The sequence below is a fragment of the Spodoptera frugiperda genome, chromosome 3, assembly GCF_023101765.2.
Source record: "Spodoptera frugiperda isolate SF20-4 chromosome 3, AGI-APGP_CSIRO_Sfru_2.0, whole genome shotgun sequence".
NCBI classification, from domain to species: Eukaryota; Metazoa; Arthropoda; class Insecta; order Lepidoptera; family Noctuidae; genus Spodoptera; species Spodoptera frugiperda.
Window position 1 is genome coordinate 6,606,892 of NC_064214.1, and position 18,884 is coordinate 6,625,775.

At 39.0% G+C, this 18,884-nt stretch overlaps 2 protein-coding genes across 11 annotated transcripts in view; both read right to left on the bottom strand.

Annotated features, from left to right (window-relative positions):
• Positions 1-18,884, bottom strand: part of LOC118273999 (protein sidekick-1) — a 138,161-nt gene that overhangs the window by 111,895 nt on the left and 7,382 nt on the right. The window lies entirely within an intron of this gene.
• On the bottom strand, positions 6,542-9,153 carry LOC118273349 (uncharacterized). The gene is made up of 2 exons (XM_050707526.1): positions 8,466-9,153; positions 6,542-6,609 (listed from the first exon to the last, which is right to left on the bottom strand). Exons 1-2 carry the CDS (start codon positions 9,151-9,153, stop codon positions 6,542-6,544), a joined length of 756 nt encoding a protein of 251 aa, XP_050563483.1.

Consider the following 18,884-nt stretch of genomic DNA (forward strand, 5'->3'; position numbering starts at 1 on the left):
CGTCTAGTGAAATTGTCGTCATGCTTTTTTCTATCCGTTCTAGTCATCATGGGTCTTCCAAAATGAAGATACATAAAATAATGTCCATTTTATTGCTATACAGAAATGCAAGAACATACTATTTTTATACAGCACACGGAGAAACCTTGTCACTACTGTGCCACGTACTTTATTAATTTCTCAGGAAGTATCTAATTTTCATTAGAAGTTGTCGACACTTTAATATTGATTTATGAGTTGGGTAATGGCGTCCTTCAACATTTTCTCTCACAGATTTATTTTCATTTCAATGACACACAAAAATACTTGAAGAAGAAATCGATGCAGAATTTGTGTCGCCTTCCGAAATTGACACTTCACTAAATAAAAGAAAAAAGTTTGTAAAAACAACACGCAAACAAAATCTAATTCAAATTTCAAGGACTCGAGTGACGCCATGGAGTAGCACCGGGGAAGATGAAGGAATATCTAAGAATACACTACACCAAGTTATTATATGTTTAACGTTTGAAAATAGATGCAAAAAGCATAGTAATAATGGTACACCCATGATCGTGAAAGTGAACAATTGTTAGTACATGATCACGGCCAATTAAATATGATTAGTATATTATAATATCACTTTTTGTATCCAGTAAACACGATAACCTTCCGCCAATTGTATAGCGATATTATCTACACGCGAAGTAAATTCCAAATAATTTGCGAACAAAGTTAATTTAGTAGCGCCCCGGTTTCATGTGTAGTGTCGCTAGTGTCGCTAGTGTCGCATTCCACGCCGGAGCCGGTCCCCGGCGAGCAGGTCAAGTTATTGTATGTTTAATATTTGAAAATAGATTAAATATGATTTCTAAATATTATAATATCTGTACACGCCGCACATCCGACACGTCACTCACTGCGCGCACTGAACAAGTGTACTGAACACGGCCACTCCGAGAGTACTCCGAGAGCTCGCCACTTTAATATTGTTTCATTCCAATAATAACTTTGTTGCCCGCCGCTGTCAGTGGGCGCAACATTCAATTTCCATCAACTGATCGATTAGAAGCCACGTAAACTCAAAGTTAAATGAAAAATTAACAAGTACAAGGTTCATTAACGTCTGTCTTTTGTAAAGTTCATTGGAGTTGGGAAGAAGTGGAAAATTTGTGAAACTCCCGCCGACGTCGAGCGGCGGCTCTTTCGGCAACTGCTTTGATTGTTTAGCGATAAATCGGAAGGAATTTCGGTGAATAACTCAGCAAATTTTCCTTCCGAAGTTATAGCACAAATTGTAATGAGGAAAGCGACGCCCGGTGTTTCATACGTCTTAACTTAAATGTGGAGAGTTGCCAAGTCATACTCGTAACATCTCCATTTCTAGTCAAACAACAAATGTGAAATAACCAAATTATTTGTTTGTCGCAATATGTGTTTCCTTTTTAAAGAAAAGATTAAACCTCCCACAGAAAAGCAATCTACAGAAAAGGATAACATGCACAAAAACACGGCCATAAAACAAAGGATGATTGAAAGGAATCAGAAAAGGTTGCATGTACGAGAGGACAGAGAGTGCCGGCGTAAAATATTGCGGAGGGTCGAAGTGAAAGTTGTCAAATCTGGAAATACAAAAGCGCGGGTTATAAAAAGTTAACTCGACGACACTCGAGTTCATATGGAGAAAGTTAGTGGAACACTTTAGCAAATGTGCCGATTTCGACACCCGGCCGCCCGGCCGCCCCGCCCCGCCGCCCGCGCCGCCGAAATAACAAAAAAGTTTTTGACTTATTGGCGCATGAGGGGCCCGGTTTGGCGTAAACATGTTGGATGTTTTTTAGGCAGCATTTAGGCCAACTAGTTTATAAGTTACAGACGTTTACGGAATGAAATCAGGCCAACCGTAAAGTAGTTGTTTGCGCACACGACCATACCAGTAATGTACCCATAACTTCGGGGAGAGTTATTGAAAATCAGCCAATAGTTCCACATCACCAATTTTACGGCCATCTGTCCAAACTTCAGGGACACTAAACAAACTCCGCCAACTCCCGCGTGTCCATAAATTAATTTGTTGATTTTATGGCCATCCTTCAGTGTGTGTGTAGTATTACATGCTGGAGTGTCACTACAATTATCTCCCGTCCTTTGTGCTGCGCAGTCAAGTGCTGCGCTGAACAAATGGCGGGAGTTACGGGATTGACGCGGAGAATGTAAACGGGAACCGCAAGTGTTAAGCCAGGCCACAATCGTTTTGTATCGATTAAGGTAAACGAGCCATTCAACTAGCAGCACAATACTCGACTAAGCCGACCTCTATTTACTAAGGAGCTACATTATCAATCCCATTACCTCCGACTTGAATGAACTCTTCAGGCGGTTCTATTACCCTTTTGTAGTCAACGTCTTCTATAATTCGTGAACTTCAAACAACGTCTCAGTTTCCGCATACTTGTTAATTAGGGAACTAATTGAAACATTTTTAGCAACGCCCAGTTTAACTTGATTAAGCTCTGAAAATTCCTCGTCGAGCCAACTTTGAGATCCATTGTCCTATCTGCAAAGTTTCACGCAGTATAGAAGAATCGAGTGGCCAGGCTCTTGCACACGATGAACTGTCTGATATTATACAAGTTTCTAACTCCGTAATCGCTATTACTGCAAGTCTTTCTGTCGAGGAATTCAAAGAAACCGTTTCTGTTCCTGATTGTGGCTTTTGTAAATGTTTCAATAACTTAAAGACTTCTTGTGAAGTTGGCCCAGATTCCGGCTCGAGAAATATTCAGGAATCTTGCCAAAATGTTGAAAATATTGCAAGATAACGCTAACTTACTGAAAATTATCGCCTCGGATGTCGTGCTAGTGAGCCAGCGTTCGTTGTTGGAGACAGCTAATCTGCAACCAATCACTTGTATTGCTGGGCCCGGGACGTGCGGATGGCCTTGTTTTATTGCCGCCGGTACACACTCACTGCTAAACAGCTTCTGTTCCGATGAGATTCTGCGCCGTAAAACGTACCCACAATACTTGTGTTAACGCGAAGACTGCACTGACATACATCAGCTCGTCTTAGCAATAGATTACATTTCTTGACCATTCGGAACCTGATTACAACTGCAGTTGTGTATATTGTACCATCTTGAACATGTTAGCACGAGTAATGAGTAGTCACATCACCTTGAGATCAAGTGTAACAGTCCCGTACCAAGCAGCTACAATGGCGTATCTAATTGGAATCGCACAGCCGTGCCGCCATCTTCTCGTATTTAGCTAAAATGGCTATTTAACAATTCGCCGGCGCCAGCGATCATCAATCATGCGAGCGATTAACGCGAGGAAGGCGATAACTCACGAGGAAAGCCAATCGTTTAGCCGTGGTAGGGGTAACTGCAAGGGCCGGCATGATTCATGCGATGCTCAACATTATTTACTGAACGGAAATATGGTCAAGCTTGCTACTTGTTTGAAGAATGTTCCTCAAATTGATATGCCGTCATTTTTACAACAACATCTTACAGCCTTAGTCAAATTAATTGTTAAATCGGGTCGGGTATAGGAAAAATTTAATAAAATTTGCTCTGAATTCAGAATAATACGCAAACTTAGTGAATATATTTGACAAGGAGGAAGATGAAGTGTTAGTCGCTATCAATCAATGTACACACAATGATAGGATCGCTCGCACGATCATTGAGCGACACGTTAGAGGCGAGCCTCCGTCAGCGCCCTCTAGCGCCTGTCGCTGACAACCATTGTTCACTCGCTGCAAACCTATCTCATTTGAGTGGAGTGCCGTGATCCTGCTACTGATCCGAGCTGTATTATCTTCATAATTATGAGTTAGTAAACGCTGGTTTTGTTCTGAAAATATGTATTTCGTGTCGTGTAATTTACAATCTAACAACAGTCTGAGTTCATTATTTATTATATTGTAGGTACAGATCCTTAGGTATGTTTCTATTAAATAGTTATAAACGACGTGATTTCGTTTTCTTTAGGTACCAACCAAATTACAAATTAGGTTTCATACATAGAGACTCCATTAATAAAACAATATTATTTATAGACAACATGAATCGAAATAGGCAAATAAACTAATTTCAGTAATTGACGCCTCAATAAAATTAGTACCAACAAGGTTGTTCGGTACAGCTGAGTACGTCACGTCTGCTCACGTGTACTTCAAAGAACGAGCAAATTGACGATGAAAGAACGGAAATTAAAGTAACAAGACTGAGCGAAGCAGGTGTGTCATGGAGCAACGAATTGGTGGATGTGACATCCAGTCTCATAAGTACACTGCGACACCGATCACTAATGACAAAATAATTATAGATTGATGGTTTGAATTAAAATACCTGTGACCTCATTATCTTCGTCAGATTAAAACGCTTTTATAACGTTACCGTTATATCTGAATTCCCCCTTACGTCACGGATGCGTTAAAAATACTTTCATAAGCATGACATACCCAGGTCCAAAATAACAATTAGTGACTATGATTACACAAAAAACAATTCTCCCACGAGAACATGCACAGTGCACACTATGCACCGTACTCAGTCTCCCAAGCAACAAGCCAACCTTACATGTTGGCCAGCTTAGCATTAGTTGCATTACCTTTATCTCAAGAGGCACGCAAGCAAGCACTCCCCCCCTCCAATGTCACGAAGTCATCTCCGAGTGAGTTCCGCAAGGTGACACGATTTGTGCATCGTGAGGAAATTGAATTGTCCTCTGTTTCGCGCTCACATCACCACATCCGGCTGAATACCGCCCCACTTTATTATCTGGGTTTTATAACAGAATATCGTGGCACGTTGTCTGTCTATCATCAGTATAATTATAATAAACGGTTTTGCAAATACAGGTAGATTAATGTTCCTATTTATTTTTGACATATTTCCATAAATTACTATAAACAATAAGGTCGAATTCAGCGAACGAATAAAACTCTATTAATGACAATTAATCGTTTCCCTTCAACGTTAACTGTTAAAATATCTATTAGTTTTGTAGATACAAACCTACAAAGCAAATCAAAACAACAAACCTCCTAACAGCCACATTATTGACATGCCATGAGGCCGACGAACACAGATAGGCCCAGCAGGACTGATGCAAATACGACCTAGAGCTAGCGGTCTATGTTTTATTTAGATTTAAGTAGCAACGGTGTGGTTTTTAGTAGTTAGCAGTCTCATATTCTCTGTCGCCTCACATAAACTAAGGCATTTATGACTTTCCCCTTCGTAAAAAGGCCGATTATGTTTCAACATCTTGGCTAGCACCTACTATCAACGTGGAGAGATGTACATAGCGCATGACGATAACTCTGTAATGAAATTATCGTTTCATCAATGTTTTGATTAGAATATATTTTTTAGTAAAGACATGACTGCACGGTTTTTGCGGTGGCTAATGGGCAACATTGACATGCCGCGCTAACGTGACGCGGGTTAGATTCCAGCAGGAACACCTCTTTGTGTGATCCACAAATTGTTGTTCTGGGTCTTGGTGTCATGTGTACGTGAACTTGTATGTTTGTAAACGCACCCACGATACGGGAGAAAATCCTAATGTGGGGCAACGTTTTAATAAAACGAAAAAAATAAAGACATCTATTTCGTATCTTTTCTCACAAAAACATTGTAAATAGAACCAGTGTAACACGTTGGTAGGTAGTCCGGGAACAAGGATCCCATGTACAAAGTTAGTTCTCAAGTTTTGATTTTATATTAGGCATCCTCGATTTCATTTTGCAAAATGGCCTCGGATCCCAAATGGTGTACAAAAAATGTTTTAGTTATGTAAGCAATCGCGGAGATTTCCCCGAGACCGTTTGCTCCGGTATATTTATCTAAGTAACTTGGTACATTTAACCTTGTAGCCTGGACTCGATACACTTTACCGAACGATCGGTTTTATTATAACGACATACTCTCCTGTCTACATTCTTATATTCTTCACTTCATAATATTACATTTTGTTTACTTTTTGAAAATATTAACAACACAACATGAACATAGCAATATCATCGAGATCAAGTCACTCAGGTCGCACTAATGAAACAAAGGGTCCGCTAGTGGAACGATTTCAAAGATAATCCAAGTTGTGTGCTCCATCGTGTAAGTACAGCGAGTCGCACTCCAAACGGCTATTTTGATCCTAGCTCAGTACATCGCCGGCTCCGAACGACCGCCTGAGTAGATGCGTCTTGTTTGCTCCGTAATGGACTTTGTTACGGATAACTTTATTAGTGGGAAGTTTAGTTTTAATGGAGGGCAGTAGCCCTGTCTTGCATGCTTTAACATCTCCCTAGCAATATAAACTCTATTCCGGGTCAATAGGGTCGACAGTTAGTGAAACGAGCAAACTCTTTGGTAGATTACAGAGCAATTTGAGACGTTTACACAAGTATGTGTGCGGTTGTAGGAGTTACCTTTAAGACGTAAACCTTACCTAATGATAACAATAAGAATGGCATTAAGTAAATGAGGAGGTGCGCAGCCCCTATGTCTTACGTCGTGAAGTCGGATTTACTGGAATGGCAAATAGAGGTCTAAATAGCGGAAATGATAGTACTTGGTGTGGAGTTATTGCCGGACAGGTGCAGGGCGCGAGTGTAAACTGTGGGGAGTGGGGGGGTTGGTTTGTAATGATTTTAATGTTGTTTTATTGTCGTCCGTTCTGAGACTTTCTTGTAACGTGCCACAATGAGAATATATTGTATGATAGCCAACCCGCATTGAACCAGGGTGGTGATTAATGCTCAAACCTTCTTCGTGTAAGAAGAGGCATTTGGTCAGCAGTGGCCATTTATCAGCTGTTGATGTGATTGTATGATAGTGTTTGTGTCTACTTGTGTTTTTCTTAGAGAAAAGCGAGGTGACATTTTAATTAGGCCGCATTTTATTAAACGACATTATTATTAATCTATATTCTCAAAGCTCACCAAAACACTATTCTATTATCCCTATTATAATTATATCAACGAACTATGAAATGTCGAAAAAACTATACATGTTCATACCGGCGTGCAAGTGAAGTTCACATGGCCAGTATACTATGCCATTAAATTTTACTCGGAATATATACCGCATGTATACGAGTATGTGTGAATCGCACAAGTTTTTATCGAAAATATCGAGACTCGTCCAATGAAAGCAGGTATTTACGAGCGCTTATCACTTTAAAATACTGGATGAAAATGTCAGGGAAAATGTGTTGCTATTGATGTTTACTCGACGACGATACTGCGACATACATTCGGTTTGACTAAGGCAATTTACTTTTATCTCGAAGCCGGTTTTAATGTAGAATAAGTATGTTTAATGCTTAGTAGAACTGTAGTACAGCAAATTGTTTCATTTATCCTAGGTGAGACCCAAACAAGTGTGGGAGAGCCATGCTTCGGTACGAATGGGCCGGCTCGACCAGAGTGATACCACGGCCTCACAAAAAACCGACGTGAAACAACGCTTGCGTTGGGTTTCGTTAAATAAGTTAGGTTACCGGAGCCCAATGTTTTTCCCCTTTCCAATCTTCCCAATCCCCGATTCACCAACAATCGTAACCCCAAAAGGCCGACAACGCACTTGTAACGCCTCTGGTGTTTCGGGTGTCCATGGGTAGCGGTGATTGTTTACCATCAGATGATCCGCCTGCTCGTTTACCGAGCTATCTAATAAAAGAAAGTAACGAAAATCGTAAGAGACACCAAACGCTTGCTTGGTGTATTTAAGCATCATACCAGTCAACGTGCTGTTAACCTTCTCAACATTTTCCTGGTCGATGTCGATGCTTTGTAAATATGTACAAAGATATTTATTTCTATTACAGTTTCATTTGATTTTTTGTTGCGAATGATATTTGATGTAGTGTGTAAACAAATAAAATTGCAATTCTATTTACTGAACTTATGACGGGATATTTACCATGTTTATTGATTTTGAGGAGTTTCCGATATTTCGGCACTGTTTCAAGCGCCATGATCACGGATTAACTGGAGTAAATGCGGGTGGGTGTTTACGAGCAGACAAATCGGTCTACCCGCTTTCTCGTTCGTTTTTTGCTGACACCAGTAATACCACTACCATTGTCACTTGTAACTCGGCTCAACTCTCGACACACAAAACTCACTGTGTCCGCTCGCGAACTTTCTTCTTTCTTGGCAGTTTTGCGGGTTTTACATAGTTGGACCACTGGATTCCAAGCCCTCGACAGTTGAAACCCATCCTCCCGGTTGAAGTTTTTGTACTTTGTTATCTCAATCGCTTCTCTCACCAGTCTAGGTATGTAGTGGCGTTCTGTCGAGATAACTTGTGGGTTATGTAACTCAATCCAGTGGTTTGATCCAGCCTCCAAGATGTGTTGAGCTATAGCGGATTTTTGTGCGTCGTTGTTTTTCACCGCTCTAATATGCTCAGAAATTCTACAAGCCACAGTACGCTTAGTCTGACCGATATATGATTTGCCACAGCTACAGTCCACTTTATAGACCCCAGGTTTTTCTAGAGGGAAGCTATCCTTCGGCGAACGCAGCACCTGGGAAACTTTCCGGAAAGGAGTGAAGACAGTCTTTATGGCATATTTGTGGAGAATGTTGGCAACCTTATCTGTCACTCCCCTCACATATGGCATAAATGCTGGTTGCCTCTCAACCTCGCACCTCCGATGTCTATTAGTGGGTTTCTTCTTGTGCTTTGCAATCCTATATCCGTTACTCCGCAGCACCTTCATCACATGTGTCAGCTCCTCCTGTAAATGTTCCTCGTCGCATAAATCATATGCGCGGTTGGTGAGTGAGGTGACTACAGAGTTTAGTTGTCTGGGATGGTGGTGAGAATCAGCTTGTAAATATCGGTCAGTGTGAGTCGATTTCCTGTAAACCGAGTGTCCCAGAGAGCCGTCAGCACGAACTAAAATCTTCACGTCCAGAAATGGCAATGTCCTCTCATTTTCCAACTCGTAGGTGAAGTTAATCTTCGCGTGTATGTTGTTTAGATGTGCCAAGCATACTTTCACCTCTTGTTCGCCCCCCTCTATGACACAGAAAACGTCATCGACATACCTCTTCCACAGCTTTATAGATGTAGTGGCAGTGGAGATAGCCAACTGTTCGAAATGTTCCATCCAAATGTTGGCCACCACCGGAGCCACTGGGCTGCCCATTGCCACACCATCAATCTGTAGGTAGTACTGACCCTGGTATACGAAGTAACTGGTACACAAGCAATGATGAAGCAGCTTAACATACTCGAGAGGGATGTTGTTCTCTTGACCGGAACATTTGTAAATAACGACTCAACATCAAAACTAACCATTAGATCGTTAGGTCGGAGTTTGATGGACTGCAGTATGTCAATAAAATGCCTCAAAAGAAAGTTCGCGAGCGGACACAGTGAGTTTTGTGTGTCGAGAGTTGAGCCGAGTTACAAGTGACAATGGTAGTGGTATTACTGGTGTCAGCAAAAAACGAACGAGAAAGCGGGTAGACCGATTTGTCTGCTCGTAAACACCCACCCGCATTTACTCCAGTTAATCCGTGATCATGGCGCTTGAAACAGTGCCGAAATATCGGAAACTCCTCAAAATCAATAAACATGGTAAATATCCCGTCATAAGTTCTAATAATAGTGTTAGTGACCATGTCAGTTTAAAAACTTATATCTATTTACTGAATATTTTAAAACGATTTATTTGATTCGGATAACGAACTTATTTACAGAATCAATGAAATAGTTTAAAAAAGCTGTTTATTTTTCGTTAGTTTTATATATTCACACATCATTCCACCACACATGAAACAGATATTTACATAATATGCAGGCAATTGATGGTGAAGTTGGTTTAAACACAATGTAACATACTATTCCACAATCAATTTCTGCAGAATTAAAAGTGTACCGTAAAACATGGCAACTTTACCATATTTTAGAACAAAACACGAAATATATTTTTAACCATAAGACGCATAGAAACCAAAACTATATATTTAGAATTGTAGTCTATCTGGCTCACTTTACTGTAATCGTCATTATATACAAACACTTATTTTAGCCGTAGTAAAGAAAAAACAACATGGGTAAAGATACCAAATTTTTGGCAACTTTACCTACGCGCCGTATTCATCGTGTATTGCATATTAAAGAGTTGTTGAGGTACAGAGGGCTTCATCTAGGACCTCTTCGTATTATAATGCAAACAATATGAGGAAATCTATAAAGATAACGGCTACACAGACATTAGGGAAAGTTGCCACGGGTTTCATCGTAATTTACATACAAATAATTTGTTACGCTCGGGGTTGTCAAAAAAGGAGGAACTTTTTTATGACATGTATATTTAAAAAAAAAATTAATAAACCTTAAACCTAAAGTAAAAAAACGCACAAATTTCTAACATAAATATTATTCCCTTTTAAACTAAATTAAGTTCTAAAATTTTAAGTATTTATGTTTAAAATTGTAAAAAGGCTACAAAATAATGTTTAATCCTTGACTTTTTAATTTTATGACTTCACTATCTCCATAGCTAATTATAACATCACTTCCGTATAATTTTTATAGTGTCTAGCTCCGAGTTTTCTGCGGTTTTGTTTTATGGGAGCCATTTTGGCTGTAAAACAAGAGGTATTATTAAATACATTATATCTTATCATCCAGGATATTCACTATTATGCTGTGAAATTTAGGTATTCGAAAATGGTTACATACACACAAACAAGAAAAAAACATTTATTGCCAACCCTAACTGTAGGCAAAGTTGCCACAAAGCAGGCCGTGGCAACTTTACCTAACCTGTGTCAACATTACCGAAGCGATTATTTATCAATAAATTAAAGAAAAAGCAATTGCTGACATTACAACAGTAATCCCAACTATATTATACATACAAGATCAAAATTTCACTCACCTGTGACAAATAGTTAAGGCTCTGTGAGCACAATTTAGGAACTACTAACTTTTAGCTCATTTTCACGCATACATTGTGACGGCCATTACTGGCATAATAGCAGTCTTACGTCTACGCAAAATATAGTAAATATTTCCTTTTAATGTCTAAAAAATACTTCTAATTACAAAACAGAATTCTAGTGGGTAGATTTTTAGATAAATGAGTTTATACCGAATACCTATAGTATGGTAAAGTTGCCAAGGGCCCGGTAAAGTTGCCATAGTTTACCGGTACTTGTTTTACATTTATTAACCCTCAGCTGTGTTACAACTACGTAACAAGAGCGAACTTATCACCGAACCGAGTATCGAAGTAAGTGACTCGCGACCGTTCAACCAACGAACCAGTCGATGTATTAGGATTGACAGTAATAATGACAAAACACAGCGACGTGCCACTCGCCCTATCTCCCGGATATGTCCGCAAAAACCTCGGCTGAGATTGTACTAGTGATACATTAGGGTGCGTTTACATTAAGCCGCGGTCATCCCTCATAATCTGGGAGCGGAGCGGGCGACCCCGCGGCCGCGGCGCGACCTAATTCCCGGCGATATCGCGACAACTTCACCCAATAACTATCTTTCGATACAATAAAGTGGAATGTCGCTCGTACACTCTACATATTATATAGTAGCTCTGTCCACAACTTGTGACGTAGGGAGGAACGAAGTATTTAATTAAATATCTAAACAGTAGCAGTAAAATCATTACCAATTTGAAACTTATTATAACTGGTGAGAAGTGGGCGTATTGTATCAAAGTCCACCAACTCTTGTCCCTTCCGGGATTATAACCTTTGTATTTGTTCCGTAGGTGTGAAGTCAAAGTGTGTTATTTATAAACATAAAATCCATTCTCTTATACACACCATTCATCATTCCTCCATTTTCCTTAATAAGCTGCCGGATATGTCTGAACGTTCTAGTTTTCCCACAGGTCACATGCCGTCGAGTACAGTTATGTTGGTATAAAAATAGTAATCGGAATCTAACCTCAATCGTACTACAATATCGAAAGTTCACGAACGCTTTTTCTGCTATATACAATACATATAAGTGACATATTAAACCAAACACTAATAGCAACGTATACCACATCTAGCGACCAGTCACTGGCCGTAGCAGTAGATAGCATCAACTAGACGCCAATCAGCAAAATATATTATTTTCTTTGTACAAGTATACACGCAATGATGTTATTGCCGCCTGGTGTGAAATTTCCCTTCCGTCGAGTATAACAGGTTCTTGACTTAAACGAAAATCTAGTTTCTCGGAATATACAAAATAGGTACCGTTTTAATATAGTGCCACGTGTGTGCGTGCCTACACGAGCTGTGCGGGCTCAGTACATAATATAATTATACTGGGAAGTGTTGAGGGCTTCACTAGTGGGAAATGCGTCAGTTATTGTTTATTCTGGCTCTAGCTACCGTTTAGCTTGTGATTAGTAACTTAACAAATCCGACTAACATATACAGGTATGTAAAATAACAAGAAACTCAAAGAGTCTTATACATTAAGTAGCAATATACAAACATATATAATTAATAAATTGCCTTCCATAAAACGGAAGAAATTTTCATAAGTTAAGTAAAACAACCATGTTTTGAGACTAAGAATACGATTGTAATTAATAAATAACTTCGCAATAATATAACATTCTATCACAAATGAATTGATGTACTTCTATAAGGAATAGTTCCCGTTTGTGACTATAGATGGCGCATTCCTCGTGCGAGTTGAGTGACAGTAAAGTACAGTACAGTACAGTACAGTGAGCCAGCTCGAGCCACTCGCTCAACAATCTCAATATCTTGTAAGCGGTGAGCAGTAAGCGGATACTTGCCGGGATCGAGTTCTCAGTGGCTCTCGACATTTGATTAATACCTGCGCCATATCTCTTACATAACGATATTCAATTATTAATGTCAGTACTTATGTAATCGTGTACTACAACATGGTATGGGTGTGCCGATCGTATTCGGTTGATTATATAAGAAGAGGAGTGACTCCTTTGGTGTTACGGGTAGTGGTTCATGGGCGGCGCTAATAGCTTACCATCGAGTGATCCGTCGGCTCTTTGCCTCCTATTTCATAAAAAACGTCACTATTCAACTTGATAAATCGTGTCATTAGAATAATAGAAAAATTAACATTGTAATGTAATTTCAAACATATTCAAAGAGTCAAAACAACTTATTTACATAAAATGTAACCAGCTATTAGATAACAAGTCAACCAGGTATTACGAGTATGTTAAGTCAGCTAATACAGAAGCATGTGAAAGTCTTCCCAAATATCTGCCCTCGCCGGTGGACAGTAAAGCGCTGCCAACTCCGGGAGCGGTGAGCGAGCGTTTGTAAAGATTCGCCACCATCAATACCACGCAGTACTTGCAGCCAATCGAATAAGTCCACTCTGACCTATTTCCCCAGTCCCACAACTTGCCGCTAAATTCCCAACTAACTAGCTGATATTTTCTTTGATTTTTACTTTCGTAAAGTTGAAAATGTCGAGGCTGTAGTGTTCCAGGAATGAGGTTTATTTATTTAGTCTCCAACTATCTACCGACGTGTTTCTGTAACGAGTCGATAACTTTTATTATTTTAAATTAATTATATCAAGCAAAGTTAAGGCTTGTGTTTGTTTCTCTCATCTTCTCACTGTAGTCGGGAAACTTATACAAAAGTTTATATTATAACTGGGAGCACACATAACCACACATTTAACAATAATATATATTATGGAGATAAATCATATGATTTAAATGAAAATAAAATTAAAGTATTACTAGCCCACAGAAGCACAATATAACTAAATACTTCAAAGAAAACTGAAAATGATAAAATTAAAATTTCAAATGATATAAATCAACTATTAAATTCTGTATGAACAGCTCCATGTACCTTGACACAGCTGTAATGTTGTAGGTTGTCTAGGAATGTTACGGACATGTAGCGCGGTAGTTGCAATACTGTATTTGTACAGTGTTCAAATTAGCTCAAACAGAATACTGGACTTTTTGGCGTAGCTACTGAGCCCATTTCGCTCATTGTTCGTATATTGTCAGCCAAGGTGATCACAAATATTTGGTTTCTATTAAGTCATAAGAGGTTTCTCCATACGGTATATAAATGTCCCGATCAATTTCGATCACGGTGGCCAATCTGTCTAACTAGACTAGCCTACTACGAAGGAGATATTATAGTGCAGACCGACACGACCGGAGAGAAGACAGGTGCAGGACCCAAAGGCTTTATATGCTATCCGAGGCACAGGGATAAAACCGCCGAACTTCCTGACTCCGGGCTAATAATGGTCATTTTACTCAGAAAATGCAACTATCACTTTTTGGCCCACGCGGGTATCGAACCCACGACACGTTACACAGCAACTGGTCACCCAACCACTGCGCCAACCGTGCATTCAGCAATAATATAGGCAATGTTAAAATAATAATAAAATACAATATAACAAACATTTACTCCGCGGGGTGTATTATGAACAATAATTCAGGGATTTATTCCGACAGCAATTAGTATAATTGTGTGTAAACCAACACGCAGCTGAGCTTCATCAAATAATACAATATTATTTTAAAATAAGCGAGTGATCCGAGCCGATACCGCTTTGTTTGGTATTCGTAAGGAAATGCAATCATATCGGTATCTTCCCTCCCAAGCTGTGCTATCAAAAAACGGTACTAACACGATTTTCCTGTACGACCCTCCGATACAGAGGAAATCTACTCCGAGCCGGGGAGGAAATACAATCATTTAACATTTGTCTCGTACTCTGTGACTGCGTACTACGAAACACAATCAAACAAAACAAGTATACTAAGTGGAAACGAATTATTTATTTTCTATAATGGCGAAGTAAATTGCACTCCTCGACAGACGTTACTCATTAATGAAACAGGTTTAAAGAACAGGGCGTTGTCTTTAAAACATTTAAAAATATTGTTAAAATAATAAGATTTTGGAAAATTATACACGTTGGCCTGTATAACAATAGTCTCCTGTGCCGTGAGTGCGTCAAAGGAGGTTTTTACAAATTGTTATTAATTTAAATTTAACAACGTAAAATGAGTCTCTCAGTTAGTGTTTGCTGTAGCATATAGATTGGATACAGTATACTGCTATGAACCACACATACAATACTATTGCATAGTACATTGAATCTACCAGCAGCCATAGATCGTGTGTTAAGAGTGTTGTTAATAGCAGTATACTGCTATACTGCTATGAACCACACATACAATACTATTACGTACGTATGCTGTAGACAATGTCTCTCCAGTCAGTGTATGTATTCTTTATTTCATTCAACTTCATTTAGTGAACACGCCCACACTACAAAAGGAAATATGCTAGAAATATATCACGAAACAAAGAAAACATAACAGACATGTTCCCGTCGAAATAAAGACGGTTGTAAATATAGGAGTATTGCAAATAAGTGTAATGTAACAGTGAGGCGTGCTCTTAATATCCCGGCAGGAGCGACAGGAGCGGCTCCTAATCAAATTGCTTGTCCGTCACACGTCGAGCCAGGGCGCCGGGAGCCGAGAACTCAAAGGCCTCCCGAGATAGGGGCAGGGCACAGGGCACAGGGCACCGCTCCAACACGCCGCTCACTGTATTACAACCAGATACAGTTACACAAACGACGTCTGTTGACAGTTCAAAAACAATAACTTAACTATGTCAAAGTCTTGTACTGTTGTTATCACATAGTGGCACATAAACCATATCAGGGGATATTAAAGATTAAATTTATTATATTTTGATTTTTTTTATAAAGCATTAGCGTTGGCTCCGTCAAAGTAGATAATCGCATTACAGCGATGTATTGTACGTACATAGTAAATAGTACAGTTACCGACAATAGTGTATTGTTCTAGTGCAAATATTCAACCGCTGCTGTTGTATACAGGTTTATATAATATATTAATTAATAGAGACAGCTTTATTGTGTTTTACGTGTGCACGCATTATTTGGGGCTCTATATTTTAATTGCAATTAAAATATTTGTTAACAATATAATACAATTTTGTACAAATTAGATTAAATTGTTTTTGGCAAAGAGAAACATCTCTTGTGCATTACTCTATACTTTAGAACATTTGAATAGTTTCATTAACAGATCAAGAAGATGCATAGTTTCAATTCGTTTTATACGAAGCTTAAAAGACGCGCAATCCTTGTAATTTTATGGTGTCATATGGTTATAACGCATTACTAACTGTTTTTTGTGTTTGTTATGTTTTTAAGGTATGTTATAATTGTTTAGGCGGTACGGCAGCGCGCTGTACACTGTACCTAGTACTGACTGCGGTGTGACGTACTGTGCATGTGTCGGTCCGTTCGTTGTTAGGATTACACCGCTTCATCGGCAGACCACAGCGCGCCCACCAAACTGCATTACCGTGTTTCACTCATCTGCATATCCACATACAAGCAAAAACTACTCATATTGTTATATGAATAAAGTATAACATCCAATGATCTCACTGTGATCCTTGGTAATAGCCTTAATATTTTTAATGCTACAAAGACATTTCGTTAATTATTTATTAAACGAAAGCTGTTTATTTAAATCATTATATTCATGAAGTTCGACTCAAACAGCCCACACGAGGCTCTGTAAGCTCCAGGGAACACGGCTACAGCGCTACATCAACAGAATTATCATACGTTGTATTATCTTATCGTTCGTACGAGTTTTGTAAGAAAATACACATTGATTAGCATTAGGAGGGCGCAGCGGGGTCATTGTCGTGTCGGAGTCGTGTCGTTACCGCTGTCGTATCGTCGTCGCAACGAGTGTAATGCCGTAACCACGGGGGATGATACCACACACTGATTGAATGACGCTCGAATTACTTTATGTAGCAAATTGTTAATAAAATTAAATTGTATATGTAAAGTTTCCCTGATATATTCGTAATATCAACTTTTGTTTTATGAAGTCGAAAAAAGCCTCTGACCCGCAACAGTTGCGACTGTTGCGGGTCTCCGAATATAAAACCAAATCTTGAGTCTTGAAAATATCATTGTCACACTACTTTTATTTAAAAAAAATACTAGATTTAGATTTAAAAAGCCAATGCGTGTGGCCCATTGACAGCCTACTATAATATTGGTCACACATCACACGCCATGGAAACGTTTTTCCTCATTAGTTCGACATTGTATAGCAAAAGCTAACGTTCAATAATGGATGGCTTCCCGCTTATAAATATCATGATCAATGATCTTGCCATTTTTTCTTTCATCTTTTGTGGCAAGCCTAGTTCTGGCTACACCCTGTATACTGTATAGCTGGTAACATATTCAATATAGGCCACGATCGACTATTTACTTTAGCAACTGATTTACTTTAATAGACAAAATATTATTTAACACACGACTTTTATTAGACTAAAGTGCAAATAGGGGCCAATAGAATACCAGCACAAGGCCCTGTCTTGCACATGCTGAACTGGGCCCATTTTACCACAGACTTGAGACATTTTACTTAGCGTGTGGAATAAATGTTTTTTCTTTCTTTTTTTCATAAATTACATGTAGCACCAATCGCCATTATATTGTAACACTCGCGTAATAAGGCCCCCTGACAGACAATATACACCACTATAGAGAATCTTCTGCCGAAACATTAAATAACTATGAAAAGAGAACAGATAAAGTAAAGTAAGTACTTGTACATAAATTTTCCATTTCATAGTAAAAGTAATCAGTTAAAGATGTATTCCAAATATAAAAGATCATGACGTATCAGTAACTAGGTGGTATATATAGGTACATAGGTTCTGAAGTTCGCGCCCTAGCTTAACCTAGATTAATGAGTTTCACGGTTTCGGTCCTGAATATCGAGTCGACTCCGCCAATGTACGAATATACGAATGTACGGCTAATACGTGTATGGTTTGGTTTCATTCAACGAACATTGATGAATTACACTCTCGCGGAATATGGAACCCACAATTTTATTAGCTTACTCTTTTTTACATTACACATTTTACTTTTATAATATTACTCACAGAAAACCGACGTGGAACAACGCTTGCGTTGTGTTATGTTGTGTGAGTGAGGTTACCGAAGGACCAATTACTCCCATCCCCAATCTTCCCAATCCCCGATTTCCCAACAACTCTTAAATTCCTAACCCCGTAAAAGCCAGCTACGCACTTATAACGCCTATGGCGTGGCGATTCGGATGTCCATGGGTGGCGACGTTTGCTTACCATCAGGTGATCCGTTTGCGTGTTTACCGGCTTATACCATAAAAAATCATCGAAATGTTCAAGTTCTCACCTTGCCTATGTCTCAGTAATACCTCCTGTATTCGGATATCATCCAGTATCGAGTCTCACTCCACATAACAAAGATCCGTACGACGATAATATAAAATATAAAATGGTAATTTCGTAATTATGGCGTAACTCCTGATTTTAATTAATTCACTAGGTACGCGAAGAAATTTCACAAAAATCCAATTATAAGAAGAAATAATTTACGTAATTACATATTTTATCAGAGATTCATTATCTTGGCAATTATTTTATACATACATGTTTGTAGGTTAAGTTATAGGTCGCGCTGACAATGTGGACAAACCAATAGTACGAGTAATGAAGGTTAATTCCATCTATTCCGCTCTATATTTGATTGAATGACCATACTTAACGTGACAAACTATATCCATGTCTGGAGTAGCTCATAAAGCCTCAGTTCTCATAGAAAACGTTATGTCAGGCATTTCCAACAGTCAGACATCCAGCTTTGTTATAAAGAATAAAGAGTGTTCTATCAATCATAGCAAATTGTAGAGAGCTGGTATTTGTGACGGAGTGGCAAATAAAATGATGTTACATATTACCCGTCGTTCGAGAGCCCGCAGCAATATCTGCTGATGAGAGCTAGTGACGGTCTCGTAGA

Excerpts from the sequence above, each read along its gene's own strand:
- LOC118273349 (XM_050707526.1), bottom strand. The coding sequence starts at position 9,153 with ATGGGCAGCCCAGTGGCTCCGGTGGTGGCCAACATTTGGATGGAACAT. Across the intron at positions 6,610-8,465 it reads TGGGGTCTATAAAGTGGACT|TTTACACTCGCGCCCTGCAC; the intron begins GTAGCTGTGGCA and ends CACTCCCCACAG.